The sequence below is a fragment of the Phacochoerus africanus genome, chromosome 11, assembly GCF_016906955.1.
Source record: "Phacochoerus africanus isolate WHEZ1 chromosome 11, ROS_Pafr_v1, whole genome shotgun sequence".
Classification (NCBI taxonomy): Eukaryota; Metazoa; Chordata; class Mammalia; order Artiodactyla; family Suidae; genus Phacochoerus; species Phacochoerus africanus.
In genome coordinates this window covers 12769786-12788478 of record NC_062554.1, presented here as the reverse complement: position 1 = coordinate 12788478, position 18693 = coordinate 12769786, and the positions used below count along the sequence as shown (strand labels likewise).

Genomic DNA, 18693 nt, shown 5'->3' with positions numbered 1-18693 from the left:
CAGTAACTGAACCCTGTTCTCATTTACCAGGCCTTTGTCTGTGTTTCTCTTCCCCCAGCCAATATATATATATATACACACATGCTTTTTCCGCTTTGGGCTGTGTGAAATAACTATATTCATATTTTTCCTGCCATTGTCTTTTTCCATTCACTTACGTGCTCTTCATTTTATTGCTTGATTCACAATTGAGTGCATATTAATAGACCTACTCCTGTGCCGAGAAGTGGCGTTAAAGAAGTGAAAAGGACAGAGTCGTTCCTCCCAGCTCTAGAAAAGATAAGGTGTTTGAACAAACAGACACACTGGGATCAGTACAGTGTGCTTTATTCACCTTTGGGGGGGGCACTTTTTGTCCTTGGAGAATCAGGAAGAGCTTCCCCGAGGGGCAGGCTTTAAAGGAGGGATTCACAGGAATGGAGAGAACAGGCAAACGAACCAATGCTGACAAAGGCAGGGAGGCATGGAAACGCACACCAGGGCAAGGAGCTGAGGTGGCATTTAACATGGCAGCAGCACAGGATGTGAGAATGGAGAAACAAGACGTGCGCCTGACAAGGCGGGGGCGGGGGGGAGGCAGATCCCGAAGGGACTTTGCCTGCCAAGCTAAAGAGTTTGGACGTTTCTGGACACCGTGGGGTACCCCAGAAGGTGACATGGATGGCACAGCAATGGCATGGTAAACTAAGAGTGGCAAAGGGTGGAGAGTTGGGGGTCTTAGCTCTGCAAGGTGCCTCAAGGGAAGATCTGGTCCAACTCCCTGACGTCCAGCACGTCAGAACCTTATTAAATGGGAAGTGATCGGGTTAAGTTCCACTGGTTTGCACCTAAGGTCATTGAAAAACAAACAGAGCAAACATTGGAAGAGCTTTAAAAAAAAGTTCTAAAGGATGAAACACAACTAGAAGTTGGCTTTCGAATATAATCCTACAGAGCATATTAGAGTTTATTTCCATAGAAAGAAGTCACAGACGCACACCGACGTAACTCTAGTGCCGTACAGTGATCCCAAGGTGGGTGCCCAGTGTGGTCCATGAGGTACAGGGAGAGAATATTAGACCGTCTATCTGTATCTACTTTTTATCTTTAAATGAGAAAGAATGACTGTTTACATGTATGAAACACTAGCTTTGATCTGCTTCCTTGGTCCCTGTGTCACTTGGTTACGTGTCTGGATCAGCACACAAGGTATTCTGGAGAAATGAGGATCTACCCCGTAGATTTCCTGGTTTATTCTTGAGCATTACAACATGACTGTGGGGTGTGTGTGTGTGTGTGTGTTTGTGTGCGTGTGCGCATGCACGTGTATATAAAATCTAACTTTAACCAAACTTACATATAAAATGGTGTCAAGTATAGCACGAAAGGATTTTTGCAAAGCTAACTACAGGTCAGAGATAATTCAGAACAAGTATAAGCAGGAGGTCCCACTGTGGCTCACCAGTTACGAACCCGACTAGTATCCACAAGGATGCAGGTTTGATGCCTGGCCCCGCTCAGTGAGTTAAGGAGCCAGTGTTGCCATGAGCTGTGGTCTGAGTCACAGACATGGCTCGGATCTGGCGTTGCTGTGGCTGTGGTGTAGGCCAGCAGCTGCAGCTCCAGTTCACCCCCTATCCTTGGAACCTCCATATGCCATGGGCGCGCCCTCCCCCCACAAAAGACCAAGTATAAGCAGGCTTTCAAATGACAGAGCCGATACTTCTGCTCCTTGTATGGAGTCTTCCTCTTTCCACTATGAGATTAAAAATAATGATCATTCTCATCAGACCTAATGGAAAGGGAACCAAAAGATTCAAAATTATCAAGACGATTAATTGAAATATTTTTTGTCCATTAAACCTTGCACCAGGCATGCGTTATGCTTTCCAGTATTAGCTGCTGATGATAGTACAGGTGTATGTAGCTTCCTGCACAAAAGTGTTTTCAGAGTGGGTGTGGAACCACAAAGAGTTGGCAGAGTCCTGCTCTGATGATGTTAACTCAGATTGTTTTGGCAGCTAAAACAGATTGAGATTCTTGGTTATTTAGGCATGTATCTCTCTGTGTCAGATGGCAAGTGGCCTGAGAGGGGAAGTGACTCTCCTGAGTTCTCATGGATAGGAAGTGGCATCCTGAACTGGAGTCCTGGCTCCCCAGTCACCCTTGGAGAATGGGCAGGTCCTTTAGTGTCTCGCCTCTACAATGAGAAGCGTGAAAGAGAGGATCTGGAAGGTCTCTCCCAACGTGTCATGACTCGTGGGTTCCGAAGACCACGTGTGTAGGTGGGAGACGACAGGCTGGAAAAGCTGGTTGGCAGAGCACTGAGAGGGCAAGCCGGAAGAGAAGGCTGCAGAGCACCCTGTGTGCGCCCTGTGTGGCCAGGCTGGAAAGAAGGACTCGGAGGCTACAGAGGGAACAGGCTCAGACTTTGACTGGGAACCCCCTGGATGGGGGTCCCTTGACAAGCCATCAGGCGGGGCTTCTCACGTGGGCCCAAGGAAGGTTTGTTTAAGACGCTGGATAAAGTGCAGTAGGTGCTGGAAAGATCCCCCGTTTTAAGGGTTGGTAGAAGTCAGGCACATAAATCTGTTTAAAGTATATAATGAAACAGAGTGATTTGCGTAACCAGTAGTGGCACAGGGTAGCAACTACTTTAAAAGAGAGAAAGGCTAAAGTTACCTTTTTCCACCTGGGTCTCAAGTGACGAGTCCCATTTCTGGAACACCAGCTTCATGCTGTCTCCACTTCTTAACCCAAAGGTGAGAGCTGCAGTTTTTCTTCCTTCACCTTCCTCTATCTGCTTGTGCAATGCACACTGAATAGCAACTCTAACTTAATTTCTGGCATTCTTCTTTTTTTTTTTTAAGTTTTTCAAAACCTTAAATGTGTAGAAAAGGAAGCTGTAGAATCACAGGGGTAGGGCTGCAGGTGGAGGCGGGCGGAGCCTTGGGATGCAGCTGGCTGGGACCAATGAGAAGGGCCCAGCCCCTGCAGCACTCTGTTCCCGGGCTGTATCCCTGTCAAGGACAGGCAGCTCAGAGCTCTTGGGTATCTCCCTCACCTTCAGTTACAGAAACACATCGGTTCTTTATTCATTCAGTGGATAATTTATCAAGAGCTTCCTCTGCACCATGCATTCGAATTCCAGGGCGAACCCCTGTGGGGGGCAGAGGCTTTCTTTTGCCCTTGCAGCAGCGAGTAGCACCCATGCTCAGGGCTGGCAGTACAGCAGTGAGGGCCATGTGGTCCCTGTCTTCAAGGAGCTCGTGCTCTGGTGGAGGAAAAAAATTGGCCCGATAGTGTGACAACACTCAGAGTCTTTGCAGAGGCAGCCCGGGGGGTGCAAAGGCTGGAGTACCGCTCCAGGTGGGTCCTGAGGGTGAGCAGGTGGTTTTCAGGTAAAGAGGATGGGTGGAAGTTTCCACCTAGAGGGAACCATTCAGAAGGAAGTCTAAGGATGGTATGAGCTCCATTAGGATGCCGAAGCCACGTGTGGTAGGGCTGCTTGAGCTTGACTGAGGAGCACCAGATTAAAACCATCATACATCCTGCCTTACATCCGGCTGGGGCAAACTTCAGCCCGCGTGGACAGATGAGAGGGTGGAGGTCCCAAGAGGCTGGGTGACGCTCCAGGGTCATAGAGTCAGTTATCAGAGCCAGACCTGGGAGCGGACTCCCACCCCTCCGTCCACTTCTCCCTGAATGGCAGCCGAGGTGACTTTCTTATTTGCTTGGTTCTGTTTCACCAGGGTCGTGTCTCTCCACCAGTTTCCTCTCGTGATTCTCAAACCTGGCAGCTGTCCCCAGGAAGCAGTCAGGCAGCTCTTCCCCTTGCTGGCGTCGGCCAGGGCACCTCAGTCGGGCCCTGAGTGTGTGGTTGGCTCAGTGCCAGCATGTTCGATGCCCCTCTTGGCCTGGCACGCGTGCTCCTTCCTGGCAGAGTTCACCCAGCCTAATTGCTCATTTTGTATCCCAGCTGCCTGACATATGCCAAACCCATGTGTTGACTCACGGGTGTCAGAGACGGCAACACTCAGGCGTTTCAGCCTGGCTTGGGTGAGCTCAGCCAGCAACTGGGGGCTGCAATTTGTGCATTTCTCTAACCCCAGCACCTGACACAGTGCCTGGCTTAGAAGAGGTGTCCCATTTCATAAAGTAAGTGCATTTTAGTGACTGCTGGTCCATCATATAGCAGTGATAGGAAGCACCTGGAAATGAGTCCTAGCTTCGCGTGTCAGCTCAGCTGGTTGCGTTCTTTGCTGTATGACCTTGAGCAAGTCTGTTCTCTGAGCTCAGGCACATGATCATTTCTCAGCCAACAAACAGTCGCCGAGCGATTTCGCGTGCTCCCCCGGGACTCAGAGGTGGAAGCCTCTGAGACAGCCGTGTCCATGTGCGTGCTGTCACTACACGGCAGTCACATCATGGAGAACTACTTGGCAGGTTTAGGGGAGCTCAGAGAAGGGGCGATTCATTGTGCCGGGAAGCGTGGGCACCAGCCTCGCTGAGGTGATGACGGCTTAGCTGGGACCTCGAGGAGGAGTAGGAAAGAACACCCCCAAACCCCATGATGCCAAGACAGTGACTGGCCAAGGAAAAGCAAAACACGTTAGATGGAGGCCTGGCGACAAAAGGATCCCGTGAGCCAGCTGGGAAGGCGAGTGGCTGACAGTGATTTGCACCCCGCGTGCGTGATTTCTCACCAGTGTGGCCCTTCCATTATGGAATTTCACAGTCAGAGCAGCACCTGCTTCTTAGATGCATTGACCTCTAGTGTGAGGGTCAGCGCTCCGGTGGTGGACAGAAGCCGGCTCACACCAGCTCACGGGGACTGCTTATTACATGTTCAGGAATTCCGCACGTTAGTTCTTTAGCACAACTGTTATTAAAATCTAAATTACATGGATTCTACAATTAAGTGAATTATATTAAAAACAAAGGTAGCACATAATCAGAACTCATCCCTCCTTGGTTATGTTACTGTGTTTGACCATCATCTTTGCTCTTGAGTTTATTTAGGTCTGTCGTTTCTCTGTGGTGGAAATACTACCCAGTAGTGTCCTGTTAGCCATTTCTTCCCAACTCTGGGTGCAGTGACATCTCGTTGATAACCTGAAATCGGCCGCGGGAGAAGTCTTTACACCACAGAAAGAGGCAAATGCTGCAAATGAGAGCCACTTTTCTTTCGAGAGCCAATTGATAAATATTCATTAATGCACCAGTGGCGGTATCCATCTGCAATAAATGGATGAAGACAGACAGCACTCGGAAACCCAGTCTCTTCAGACCTCCCTAGACAAAAACATGTGGCAGGAGACCCATTTCAGAGGCCCCCACGGAGAAGACTCTCCCACCTCCTTTCCTCCAGGGAAGGCTTCCCATTAAACTGGGTTTTCTTGACAACTGGAAGTCATGGTCAAACAGAGGAGGATGATGGAAGTAATTTTCTCCGGGACTTCAGTCCTGAGCCAAATGCCTGTTTCGGCAGGAGGCCTCTGTGGCCCTACAGGGGTAAGGAGTCCATTTAATAGTCTCCAGACTCCAAAGCAATCCACAAGAGCCGGGCTAAAGTTACATCTGCTCTGGCTGGCTGGAGTGGAGGCGACAGGATAGCCAAGTGGTGCTGCGTTCATGTTTCCCAATTATCAGGAAATCTCCGGAGATAAATCACAAGAGGCCGAGGGGCAGCAGCCAGGACAGCCCCTCCCCAACGGAGACCACTCCCAGGGGGCTGGGTATTGTCCAGGCAGAATCCGAAGGCACATGTGTCAGGGGGAGGCTGGAGAGGAGCCAGCACAGGGAGATGAGATCTGTTCGTAATTGGAAGGACAAAGTTCCAGCAATAAGAAATTCAATTTTCCTCCATTAAAGAAAGCATCTCTCAGTACTGGCTGAATTCAGTTGATAGAATGAATCTCTCCCATTAGCGGAGAGATAATTTCACATAAATATATTGGGAGACCTTCAGAGCAGGGATGAGTCTTTGCTGAGCCTCACCCGCTTAACTTCTTTGCCGTGTAATTGCATTTAGACCAAGGGCCTCGGAAGGAAACCACTGACTGAATTAACATTAACCAGATTGTGTGCAGGGAGGTGGGGGTGGGTGGGCGTGGGGCCCTCGATGCATTGTGGGTGGTGGTTCTTGCCTTCAGAAAGGACGAGCTGACACCGGTGTGCCCAGCTGCTTATAAGCCTGGTGTTAATTGCTTTTCTCATCAAACAGAGAAAAGTCTATCACTCTAGGAAGGTAGAGATGTAGGTACCTAATAAAGCAGAGGCTGAGTTTGAGATCTTTTTTTATGAACGCACAAAGGCCGCGTCAGTAGCTCTTCCCCAGGCTAGAAAACAGAGGTAAAGGGAGAAAGTAGTCTGGACAACAGCGCCTGCGTCTTTGCCTGAGGTTTGTCTTGTCAACCAGGACTGTCCCTCCAGCGCCCTGATCCCTTAGGACACTGCCACCAGTAAGCATCTTCACTGCCACCTGCTGCCAGTGGCGTACAGCCTGGCCTAGAGCCGGATCCAGAGTGTGAGGCCTGGGCTCAAAGCCTGGGCTCGGGGCCTGGCTCTGCCCCCACCTCCCTCTGTGGCTCTTGGAGCAAGTAACATGACATCTGGGGCCCCCAGATCATCCTCTCCTTCCACTAACTCAGTGACTTTCCAACTGGCTTTGCTCTGGCTTCTCCAGAAACTAAGACTCCACAGAGTTGCCCTCAGAATCACCCCAAGGGGTGAAGGGGGCCCCCCAACCTCTCCTTCATCTGGAGCAGATGTCATTTTTCTTTGTTTTTCCACTTGGGCCTCCGTACGAAATCCCATCTGCTGGAGAGAGAGTCTCTGAAACACTTGAGGAACCATCATTCGACACGATCCTGCATCGTCCCAGTTATTCACTCCACCCACCATTTTTGGTTTTTTCCTTTAAACAATCACCTGGTATTTGTTAGGTGTTTCTGGGCACTCGAGAGAGAAAGAAAAAGAAACAGACCTTGACTCTGGCCTCCAAGAGCTCATGACCTCATGAAGAGGAGAGGCATGGGCAGCGTGGCAGTGTGTCAAGGGGTTTGTGCCAGGTTTTGGAAGAGAGAGTGACTAGCTCTAATTAGGCTCCAGGGAGGTGTCCTCTGAATTTGAGTCCTAAAGGGTGAGAATGTTGGGAATGGGGTGCGAGAATGACATCCGAGGCAGATGGAAGAACTGCACAGACACAGAGGCTTTAAACTACATTTTGCCTGGCAAGTTTGGGAAACGCAAACGGCCTGTTGCCTGGAATTTGGAAGGAGGGTGGGAGGGGGATGTTGGGAGAGGTGACAGTTTCCAGAACCCACTCCAAGAGGACACCAGCATCTGCCCTTCTCCAATACCAGGTGAGAAGCACTCCCCTCTGTCCTGTTTACTGTCTTGAGTGTCCACTTCCAATGAGACTGTCATTGGCGAGTGTAACCTTTGCCATTTGGGGAGCTTCCTCTGTACAAGGATGAACGAATAGAGACTCAGAGAACGGTGGCAAAGCTAGGACTTGAACCCAAGTCATGTGAGTCCAACTTCACATGCATAACTACCCGGTACTGCCCCTCCAGATCAGCTTTGTCTCTTTCTAGCATCATGCAGCATTCTTAGAAAATAATCTCTAAGTGAGATATCTGAAAACATCTCCCAATAATAACTAATACTTCGATGCCTTAAATTGAGGTGGTATTAAAAAGAAGAAGAAGGGAGTTCCCGTCGTGGCGCAGTGGTTAACGAATCCGACTAGGAACCATGAGGTTGCGGGTTCGGTCCCCGCCCTTGCTCAGTGGGTTAACGTTCCGGCGTTGCCGTGAGCTGTGGTGTAGGTTGCAGACGCGGCTCGGATCCCGCGTTGCTGTGGCTCTGGTGTAGGCCGGTGGCTACAGCTCCGATTCGACCCCTAGGCCTGGGAACCTCCATATGCCGCGGGAGCGGCCCAAAGAAATAGCAAAAAAGACAAAAAAAAAGAAAAAAGAAGAAGAAGGTGTTCATCTGGAGTGGGTACCATGAGCCGCCGGGCGCTGAGATACGTCTCAGTGACTTGTCTTCTGTCTCTGACCTCCAGGGGTTCCCTGCCAGCCGGGTTTGGAAAGTAGCTCATGTTACTCTCTCTTTTCTACCCACAGGCATGCCTGTGTCATTCGAGGTCAAGTAATGACCTCGGACGGGACGCCGCTGGTTGGTGTGAACATCAGTTTCGTCAGTAACCCTCTCTTTGGATACACGATCAGCAGGCAGGACGGCAGGTGAGAGGCCTTTTGTGGGCCAGGGTTGGGGAAGGCCCTGCTCTTGGGCTCCTGCCACATAGCTGCTGCTGGAAGGACAACGTGCGAAGGATGGGACTCTGAGTCAGAGGACCTGAATTCACATGCCCAGCCCTGTAGCTCACTAGCCGTGTGGCCCGGGAGCTGACGCCAGCCCAAGTCCCTTTGACTCTAAATGAAGCAGGTTCTTCTCATGTGGTTCTCAGAGTAAGCATGGGGCACCTTATACATTTTGTCCTGGTCTGTGGCTTATGCTATGAAATACTGTCACATGGACCGCTTTCTACAAACCAGACAGTTCCAGAAGTCTTAGCATTCCTGCCGCATGGTGTCCGTCTGCAACCACCCAGGTCTGTGGACGCCCCTGCGTGATGCAAGAACCCTGACCTTCAGCCTGGATGAAGAAAAGTTTCTTTAATCACTCTAGCTCTCCCATTTGCTGGCCAGGGGTTCTTGGACAAATCTCCTCGCCTCTCTGGGCCTCGGCTTCTTTATCTGTTAAATGGTCTTAACAGTCTCTTCCACAGTAGGGGTGAGGATTCAGTTCTGTGGTGGCTGGAGAGGCACCGCGCACACAGGAGATGTTTTATACATCTCAGTTCCCTGCCCTGCTCTGTTTCATTGCTGTATCTTCAGGGTCTAACGCGTAGTAAGTATACAAGAAATATTAGCGAGGTATTAGCATTACAAATCGAGAAGGCGACGTTTCCCGTCCCAGCCATGAGACCCTTTTGGAAAGAGGGGGAGGGGGAGGAGGGAAGCGGGATATTTAGGCTGTCAGTGGCGTCCTCTATTTTTAATAAAATCAGGTGGTGGCAGTCCATCTGGCTGAGTGTGAGCCCATAAGGTTGATTTTCACTCTGTGTTGGAAACTGTGCTCCAGGCTGATTGATTTTAGCACCTCTTTAATCCAATCTCAGATGTGAACATGTCCCGGCCGAGGTGATAATGAAGCAGAGGCTCATCTGTTTGTAGACACGTGCGCCTCTTAGACGGGCTCGGCAGGCTGGGCATTGAGAGTCCTCTGCCGCCCGTCTCCTTCCCCTCCCTGTGAAGGGGGAGGGACCCAGCTGGGACTGGGACAGGTTCATGGCCAGTCCCCAAGGGCCATCCATCTGGGCCAAGCCACCATTCCCCAGAAGCACCTCAGTGCAGACTTGCAGTACAGCGGGGAGACCTCTTGCTCATGCTCTTCACCGCCTCCCAGCTCAGGGGCGCCTGCCTGCTGGAAATGGCAGATGTGAACATCCTAGGCAGCAGATACCCTGACCCCATTATTACCTACTGTGAAACAGTCACCAAAAAGGCGCCACAGGGGCTGCTCTTTTTGCCATAAAACTTGTCCATCGTTCCTGCGAGATGGAGAATCGTCCACCCCTGGCCTCCATGCTTCAGGGGGTAGAAGGGTTGAGTAAGCTCTGGGGTCCTTGGGGAAAAGCCCACTTAGCATCTCCAGGCTTTGACTCCTCCTGTCATGCTGTCCCATGAGAGTGTGGGCATCCTGGGCAGTAAGTCTCTGCCTATTTCCTGCGCCAGCCTGCTGAACCACATCCGGGTGGCCAGAGTTGCTACCTCCTGAGCTTGCATCTCAGAACAGTTCTTAGCAATGCATCAGGGGACGTCCGTTTTCTTCCCAGCTTAGACCCTGCAGACTGTGTGGGAAAGTCATCACTTATTGTCCGAGGGTCTGAAGATCCCTGTTTGCTTTGTGTGAATGGGTAGCATCTTGCCAGTTTTCCCTCCACCTCATTCCTGGCTCCCCTTTGTTCTTACCTCTCATACCTCGGGAGAAACTAACCCGTAGATAGCAGTCCCTGCAAATCCGGGCCAGGTCTAATTCATCTTTGTATTCCTCACCTTCCAGGCAGGGACCATGAGACTTGCCTTTGTCCAGGCCCCCCATCCACCCCCACACAGACAGACACGCGTGCGCGTGCGCACACTGCATTTCCAGACCTCACATCTTCACAAGAGCTCACAGACAGAAAACAGTGGCAGAGAAGTTAGCCAAAGAGATCACTGAAAGGACGGGAAGTAGACGTCATAAGAAAAAATTTAAAAGAATGGCACCCAAGAGAAGCAGTTCAGCCTGGTTGAATTGAAAGATGGGATTATACAGCGCCTGAAGCCCGGGGAACAGAGCCCTGTGCCTCCCCATCCATTATCTCATCCGTCTAATTCATAGCCCTGCCGGGTGTTGACAATCACCAACTGCATCTCGCAGGAGGAGCCGGAGGCTCAGGCAGGTGACGTAACTTGCCGGTGGAGTCAGGAGCAGGGCTTAGACGGGCCCTCACTGTTCGGGCTTCATCGGAGAAGCAGCCATTCCCTTGGAGGGCGAATTCACACCATGTCCACAGTGAGGTTGCCCTCCAGAGGGGCAGGAGCCCGTCACACCCAGCTTTCGGCAAGGCCAGTGCCCCCAGCTGGCCCACGGCCTTGAGAATAGGCCTTCACTCCCTCCACACACTCAGCCTCTCATGAAGGGAGTTTGTAAGTGGGGCCAACACTCTGATGACAGTTAAAAACATTCTATCGAAGTTCAGATGCGATCTAGTTCTGTGCCAGAAAACTTGTTCCCTGGATGTTTTCCCCAAAGCCTGGATATTCTCCTGGAAAACCAAAGCCTGAACTCTGAGTTCAATATAAACTCAGAGTTTAGTTTGTATTGGTGTTTCTCTGTCATTACGTATCGCAGGGTCCTGGTAGCCAACGTCCTCTACCCAGAGGTTCGGGGGGCCTAGAAGGGGCTGAGTGAGGAATGGGGAAACAGGTGAAAAGCTTCTGCAAAGGACAGAAGAATCAGGCTTTGGAGCTTAGGGACCCAAATCTGTCTACCAAGAGCAAGGTGGTGGCACTAGGACAAAGCAGTTCAGTGCAAAATCCTTGCAGCTTCTGGAGGAGAGAAAAGCAAGCTAAAGCAGTGAGGCCAGCCCCACCAGGTGTGTTTATCAGGGGATGAAGGTAGGGTCCTGCAGTGGGGTCTCCAAAACCAGCTGCACAGGTAAACATTTGGGTTGAATATCAGTAACAGCCCAAAGTAAGAAGGAACTTAGGGTGTTCAGTGTACAGTCAACTCAGAAGAAATGGGCAGCATCATTCATGAGTTTGTTCTTTAAACTGTAACCAGCAGCCCCGGGCTAGATTACGGAAAGGCTGAGGGGAATCATCGTCCCCAGGCCTGGGAGTGACCCGGTGATTCCCGGGCAATGTGATGTGGGTAGTTAGGAGGAGTGCACAGGGCCTGGTGGAGACCCAGGGAGGGGACTGGAATTCTGAGCGGGTAAGGACCAGGAGCCCTCCATGCAAAAAAGCAGGATGAGGACAGGCCTTGAAATGCATCCTTGGAGTTCCTGTTGTGGCTGACTGGGTTAAGAACCCAGTGGTGTCTCTGTGAGGATACGGGTTCAATCCCTGGCCTTGCTCAGTGGCCTATGCTGCAGGCTTCAGCCTAGGTCACAGATGTGGCTCAGATCTGGTGTTGCCACGTCTGTGCCATAGGCCAGCAGCTGCCGCTCCAATTCAGTGCTTAGCCTGGAAATTTACCTATTATCACAAGAGTGGCCATAATGAACAAAGGAAGGGAGGGAAGAAAGAAAAGAAAAGAGAGAAAAGAAAAGAAAAAGGAAAAAGAAAATGCATCTTAAAAGTAACAGCTACCGGAGTTCCCGTCGTGGCGCAGTGGTTAACGAATCCGACTAGGAACCATGAGGTTGCGGGTTCGGTCCCTGTCCTTGCTCAGTGGGTTAAGGATCCGGCGTTGCCATGGGCTGTGGTGTAGGTTGCAGACGCGGCTCGGATCCCGCGTTGCTGTGGCTCTGGCGTAGGCCGGTGGCTACAGCTCTGATTCAACCCCTAGCCTGGGAACCTCCATATGCCGCGGGAGCGGCCCAAGAAATAGCAACAACAACAACAATAACAACAACAACAACAACAACAAAAGTAACAGCTACCAAAAAGAAAACAAAAAGACAACTTACAGAATGGGAGAAAATAGTTTCAAATGATGCAACCGACAAGGGCTTAATCTCTAGAATATATAAACAACTTATACAACCCAACAGCAAAAAAGCCAATCAATCAATGGAAAAATGGGCAAAAGACCTGAACAGACATTTCTCCAAAGAAGATATACAGATGGCCAACAAACACATGAAAAAATGCTCAACATCGCTGGTTATAAGAGAAATGCAAATCAAAACTACCATGAGATACCACCTCACACCAGTCAGAATGGCCATCATTCATAAATCCACAAATAACAAGTGCTGGAGGGGCTGTGGAGAAAAGGGAACCCTCCTGCACTGTTGGTGGGAATGTAAACTGGTACAGCCACTGTGGAGAACAGTTTGGAGATACCTTAGAAATCTATACATAGAACTTCCATATGACCCCGCAATCCCACTCTTGGGCATCTATCCGGACAAAACTCTACTTAAAAGAGACACGTGCACCTGCATGTTCATTGCAGCACTTTTCACAATAGCCAGGACATGGAAACAACCCAAATGTCCATCGACAGATGAGTGGATTCAGAAGAGGTGGTATATATACACAATGGAATACTACTCAGCCATCAAAAAGAATGACATCATGCCATTTGCAGCAACATGGATGGAGCTAGAGAATCTCATCCTGAGTGAAATGAGCCAGAAAGACAAAGACAAATACCATATGATATCACTTATAACTGGAATCTAATATCCAGCACAAATGAACATCTCCTCAGAAAAGAAAATCATGGACTTGGAAAACAGACTTGTGGCTGCCTGATGGGAGGGGGAGGGAGTGGGAGGGATCGGGAGCTTGGGCTTATCAGACACAACTTAGAATAGATTTACAAGGAGATCCTGCTGAGTAGCATTGAGAACTTTGTCTTGATACTCATGTTGCAACAGAAGAAAGGCTGGGGGAAAAATGTAACTGTAATGTATACATGTAAGGATAACCTGACCCCCTTGCTGTACAGTGGGAAAAAAAAAAAAATATATATATATATATATATATATACAAAAATAAATAAATAAATAACAGCTGAAAGACTTTGTCCAAGGAGACATCACAGCCAGAAAGTGGCAGGTGGGCAGGATCACTGTTCCCAAGTCCTGAAGGACTGTCAGACCAAGGAAGACTAGATTAAAGCCATCCCATTGGGCAGAACAAAGCCCAGTGACTCTGCCTGCTATAAGGAGAGAGACCCAGGCTCAAAAAAAACAGTCAGAACTAATCATAATCAGAGATAAAATTACTGTAGAATCATAGAGTCATAATGACTTAAGAATAATCTATTTGAACCTTTGCATTTTACAGATGAGAAAAATTGAGAACCAGAGAGGCTCAGTGACTCATCCAAGATCATACAGCAGCCCATGGCAAAGGAGCCAGGACTAGGCTTAGGGTTCCTAACATCGGGGCAGGGTTTGTTGTGCTTTATGCGCTGAATGCTCACTGGGCTTCAGCTCTGAGAGGCTCTAATTTCCAGGAGCACCATAGCAAAGGGAGGCTCCGCAGCTGTCCTCTGTCCTGGCAAATGGCTCTCTATGGCAGGTTTGGTTTTGGTAAATTCTCTATGGTGATCACGCTCAAAAACTAATCCCTGTCCCTGTTTTGGGCTCCAGTCAAGTCCTTCAGGTTTTAGAGTTTCCCTCAAGCAGTGCTCAGATCCCTTGGTGTAATTTTTTTTCTCTTTTCTCGGCCTCTCTTTCCCCTCCCGCGCTCCTCCTCCTCCCCCACCCTCCCCCCTCCCCCCTCCCCTCCCCTCCTCCCCAAACAGCTTTGACTTGGTCACGAATGGTGGCATCTCCATCACCCTGCGGTTCGAGCGGGCCCCCTTCATCACACAGGAGCACACCCTCTGGCTGCCTTGGGATCGCTTCTTCGTCATGGAAACCATCATTATGCGGCACGAGGAGAATGAGATCCCCAGCTGCGACCTGAGCAACTTTGCCCGCCCCAGCCCTGTCCTGTCTCCCTCCCCGATGACATCCTTTGCCAGCTCCTGTGCGGAGAAAGGCCCCATCGTTCCTGAGATTCAGGTATACTCAGCATTCTTCACTCAGTTTCTCCATTGCTTTCTATCTCCTGTGGGAGGTGGGGAAGGTTCTCGGGGACAGGAGAATGAGAGAGCCCACAGGCCACCATCCTGAATCCAGCTGCTCGGCCGCCCCTCGTACACGCGAGCACTGTAAAGCGCCTGGCACCCGCCAGCGTAAAATAAACTCCCACTCCCTTTCCCCTCTGCCATCCAGTTCACCTACACTTCCTCCTTCCTCACCCTTCAGCGTCCCCCCTCTCATTATTCCCGTTAAAAATAGCACTAATAGTTGCCACCAAGGAAAGTGAGAGCGAGAGGCTCCCACCTGTTAGCAGCAGCCTAAAGATTCAGTGAGAAAACGTCCAATATCCGGCACCTGCTTAGTGCTCAGTAAATTTTAGCCATTATTATTGTTGAGATTATTTTACACGTGCTGCCTTCATGCCCATTAAGGAGCGCTTGGCTCAGAGCTATACACGCAGTGCTTTAGGTAATTACCAGTGAAAGGAAGTCGTCTGGAGAAATGCATTTTCATCTGAGAGAAATCAAGATAGATGCTTCGCCCAACAAAGCTGTGTGGAGTTGAGTTTCTTCTGCCATCCCAGCTGCTTTTCTAATGGCAGAGGCAAAGACCTTGGGGGGGCAGTGTGGGGGGGAGGTCCCAGCCATCCCGCTGGCCTCATGAGAGCTCTGGCAACGGGCAGGGTAACAGTCGCAGGTGCTGGTGGAACAGGGGGGTCAGACACATTTGTATGTATATTTCATGCCCCACCGAGCAGGCACTTCTCTCCACCGGGCCCTGCTGAGTGGCTTCAGACGCCAGCACACAAGAAGGAGACGCAACCCTTTTGGAATTCTCCTTGCACCCCCAGGTTGAAACCTCTCTCCTTCAGTGCCGATCTCCTGTCTCAACCACCAGGCCGACCTTTCTTATGAAGTGGTTGTCAGTGGGGACAGCGCTTGCCCAAGAGGGCTGATTTGTCACTCAGCCCTGGTTCAGCTCTAGCCAGGGGTTTTCCCAAGAGCAGGGACGTTGGAACACAGGAGTTGGAAGGTCCCCCTCTTTTTACAGCGCTCCCCGGGCTGGGTGTCTCCAAGCCCAGCTGGGTCAGAAACCTTGCTTATTATCAGATTCATGAAATACATGAAGCAAGTCCTGTCATTGGCTAGCCTTTGCAAGTACCGGGAGAAAGAGATTTTAAAAGGTATGTTAAGGAAAGTTATTTATGAGAGCATCAGAATGGCACTCGAGCCCTGCTTTGCCTCAAACTTGTGAGCTGAAGTTTAGGAAGACTGCTTTGGTGTAGGTCCACTCCTGAAAATTCCATGTGTTGAGAATGGGGTGGGGCTGGGAGGCCACACCCACCTGTGACATTTTCAGAAGGGAAAAGGCGTTCTTTGTGAAGGCCCAGTTCCCCTGTGAACACGAGAGTAAAACAGTCATGGTCCTTTTAATGGCTATGTTAGCCTCAATAGATTTAATGTCCCCTTCTTGAAACAGAGCCCAGAGCATCAAACGGATAAATATTCTCTGCTTTCGCCATGTGCCTGGGCATCTTGGCATGAATTTAAACTTCCCATTTTGGAGTAAAGCCCATTGCACCAGCAGACAGAGCGCTGCCTTCCACACCCCCACCTCTGGCACAGCCTCGGAGCCCTCAGACTCCGTGCGTTGCGCCCACCCGCTTTCTGGGGATGCTCGGGGGTGTTAGCTGCCGCCTGTGCCCCTAGCCCTGCATAGTGGTTTGGTGAACATCTCGTAGCCTCTGCTTATCTTCCTGAGGAGGAGAGCCATTTGAAACAGATCTCACTCTAGGAAAGTTTTGAGAGAGAGGCAGCTCCTCTTGCCAAGGCAGCTGCCCACGCTGGTCCAAGAGAAAGGTTTTTCTTCATCCCGACCCTGCTCTCAGCACCACCACCAAAAGCATCGCTGTCGTCCCACTCAGCAACATGTCCTGAGTATCTACTTTATATGCTGGGTGCTTTATATATGTGACCTTACCCAGTCCTCCAACTGACCCAGGGAAGGAACTGAGAGTCCGAGGTTCTGCGAGTTTTCTGGGATGACCCGGCTAATGAATGAGAGGGGGCATCATGGTAAGTATTTCACACGCGTTATCTTAGCCTCTCGTGAATGCGATGAGAGGCGCATGGCCATCCCTGCTGAAAGCAGGAGGCGCCTACAGCTCAGGGAGGCAGGGATGAAGCACCGAAGAGAGAAGCCCCGGAAACCGGGGGGCCTCTGACTCGTTCGCGTCCCTGCCCCTCCCCCTCCCCTTCCCACTCTGCTTCCCCCTGTCCTTCTTCGGGGCTCCCCTCGTTCCTGCTCCTCCGCTCCCCGTCCCCTCCTCCCTCTCTTCTTCCTCCTCTGCCTCTGGAACCCCCAGCGGCGTACGCGGGGCTGCGGCCGGCTTGCCGCCCCCAGGGATCCCGTGACCGTCCCCTGCCGCCCTCTGTCTCCCCAGGCGCTGCAGGAGGAAATCGCCATCTCTGGCTGCAAGATGCGGCTGAGCTACCTGAGCAGCCGCACCCCGGGCTACAAGGCCGTGCTGAGGATCCGGCTCACCCACCCCACCATCCCCTTCAACCTCATGAAGGTCCACCTCATGGTGGCGGTCGAGGGCCGCCTCTTCAGGAAGTGGTTTGCCGCAGCCCCAGACCTGTCCTATTATTTCATCTGGGACAAGACGGACGTCTACAACCAGAAGGTGTTCGGGCTCTCGGAAGCCTTCGGTAAGCCGCCCCGCGCAGGACGCGGCGCCGTCCTCAGAGACTCAGTGAGACGTGGGCACATGGGGCGCTTTTTCCTCCCCTCTTGTTTCCTCCTCCTCCCTTTCTCTTCTCAGACGCGCCCAAGGTCAGGTTGGTCTTCGGGACCGGCCGGGGACCACCACGACCTAAGAGAATGTACTCAAAGACTGGCACGTGGAAAGCTTGACTGTTACAGAAAGGGGCGACAAAGCCAAAAAGGCCCTTGAAGAGCTCTGTGGTGGCCGTGATGGGCTGAGAGGGGTGGCACCCCAGAGATAGAGCCAGTGGCCATTGCCCCCCCCACCTCCCCCCAGCCATCGGGCTTGAGATGACCCATTAGAAATATGGGAGCCTGGAGTTCCCGTTGTGGCTCAACAGAAACATATCTGACTCCTATCCATGAGGATGTATGGCCTTGCTCAGGGGGTTAAGGATCCCACATTGCTGTGGCTCTGGCCTAGGCTGGTAGCTGTAGCTCTGATTGGACCCCTAGCCTGGGAACCTCCATATGCCATGAGTACGGCCTAAGAAGGGAAAAAAAAAAAAGACCAAAAAAAAAGAGGAATGTAGGCATCTGGAGCTTCTGGGTTCTTCAGTTTTATTGAGATGCAAGAGCTAAAATTCTTCCTCCCTCAGAAAGGCTGTTTGGCCTCTTTACCCCTTTCCAGACAGAGAGTCTCTTTGTTGATGTGAGTCCCATCTTTTTTTCAGATGAAGCCAAAGGTGACATCAGCCTCATGTGAAGCTTTGGTTGGTTTCTTTGTTTTTCACTTAGAATCTAAGGTCTTTACTTAATCTGCAATAAGGTCTTGGCCAAACGATTCCGGGGCTCTGGAGAGTTCTTGCCAGAATAGGCCTTAAAGCCCCAAACTTTCCAGGAGTCAAGGAGGCCCAGACCTTGGCTGGGCTCCGCTCAGCTTCCAGGCTAGGGCAGTGTGCCGAGAAGGGTTCGGAGCTGGACTCTTAGCAGTCCTAACCGCTGCAGGGCTGCTCCTCCAAGCAGTGAAAGCAGCAGCCGCAAAAAACCCCTTCTCCTCTGGAACCTCACTCCGGTTCCACCCCCTCTGTAGATCAGCCAAGGCAGAGTGAGGAACCAGAGCGGAAGTGGTGTGAAAAGAGAGGGCAAGGGAGTGGGAAGGCAGACAAGCACACGGGCAGGCAGGCTGTGCGTGAGCATCTGATCTGGGCGGTGTGCTCCCTGGACGTGGCTATCTGGGTTAATCCTCAGCGCTGCCCCCTGAGTCAGAAATCGTCCTCAAATTCTGCACAAGGACGCGGAGGCCCAGAGGCGTGATGCGATTGCCCAAGGAGGCACCCGGAGGGAACTGAGCTGGCTTTACCCCAGGTCTCCCCTGTGGTTTGGCATCCCGCCCTACCCCCCAAGGGCAGGTTGGGCACAAAGATGCCATCCCTCACTGGTCACAACCCCTTCTGTCAGCCAGACTACTTCTGTGGTGTCTTCAGAAGCAGTGCAGCCTGCAGCCTCTTCAGATGAAATGAGCACACTTGGTGCCCACCAGGCAGGTGAAGCGGCAGGTGTCTGCACAGAGACTTCAAGGGCTGAGGTTTACTTTCCTGAGGTGACAGGGGACCAGTAGGAAGGAGAGGGGCTGCCTTCAGACACTCAAGGTCACAGGGAAGAGATCACAGGGACAT

General features: G+C 51.2%; 1 protein-coding gene across 1 annotated transcript in view; it reads left to right on the top strand.

The window, feature by feature from the left end:
- Positions 1–18693, top strand: part of TENM4 (teneurin transmembrane protein 4) — a 410796-nt gene that overhangs the window by 323861 nt on the left and 68242 nt on the right. The window contains exons 15-17 of the mRNA XM_047751949.1: positions 8115–8234; positions 14026–14287; positions 16752–17019. Of these exons, the coding sequence (XP_047607905.1) occupies positions 8115–8234; positions 14026–14287; positions 16752–17019 (650 nt within the window). The remainder of the gene's footprint in view (positions 1–8114; positions 8235–14025; positions 14288–16751; positions 17020–18693) is intronic.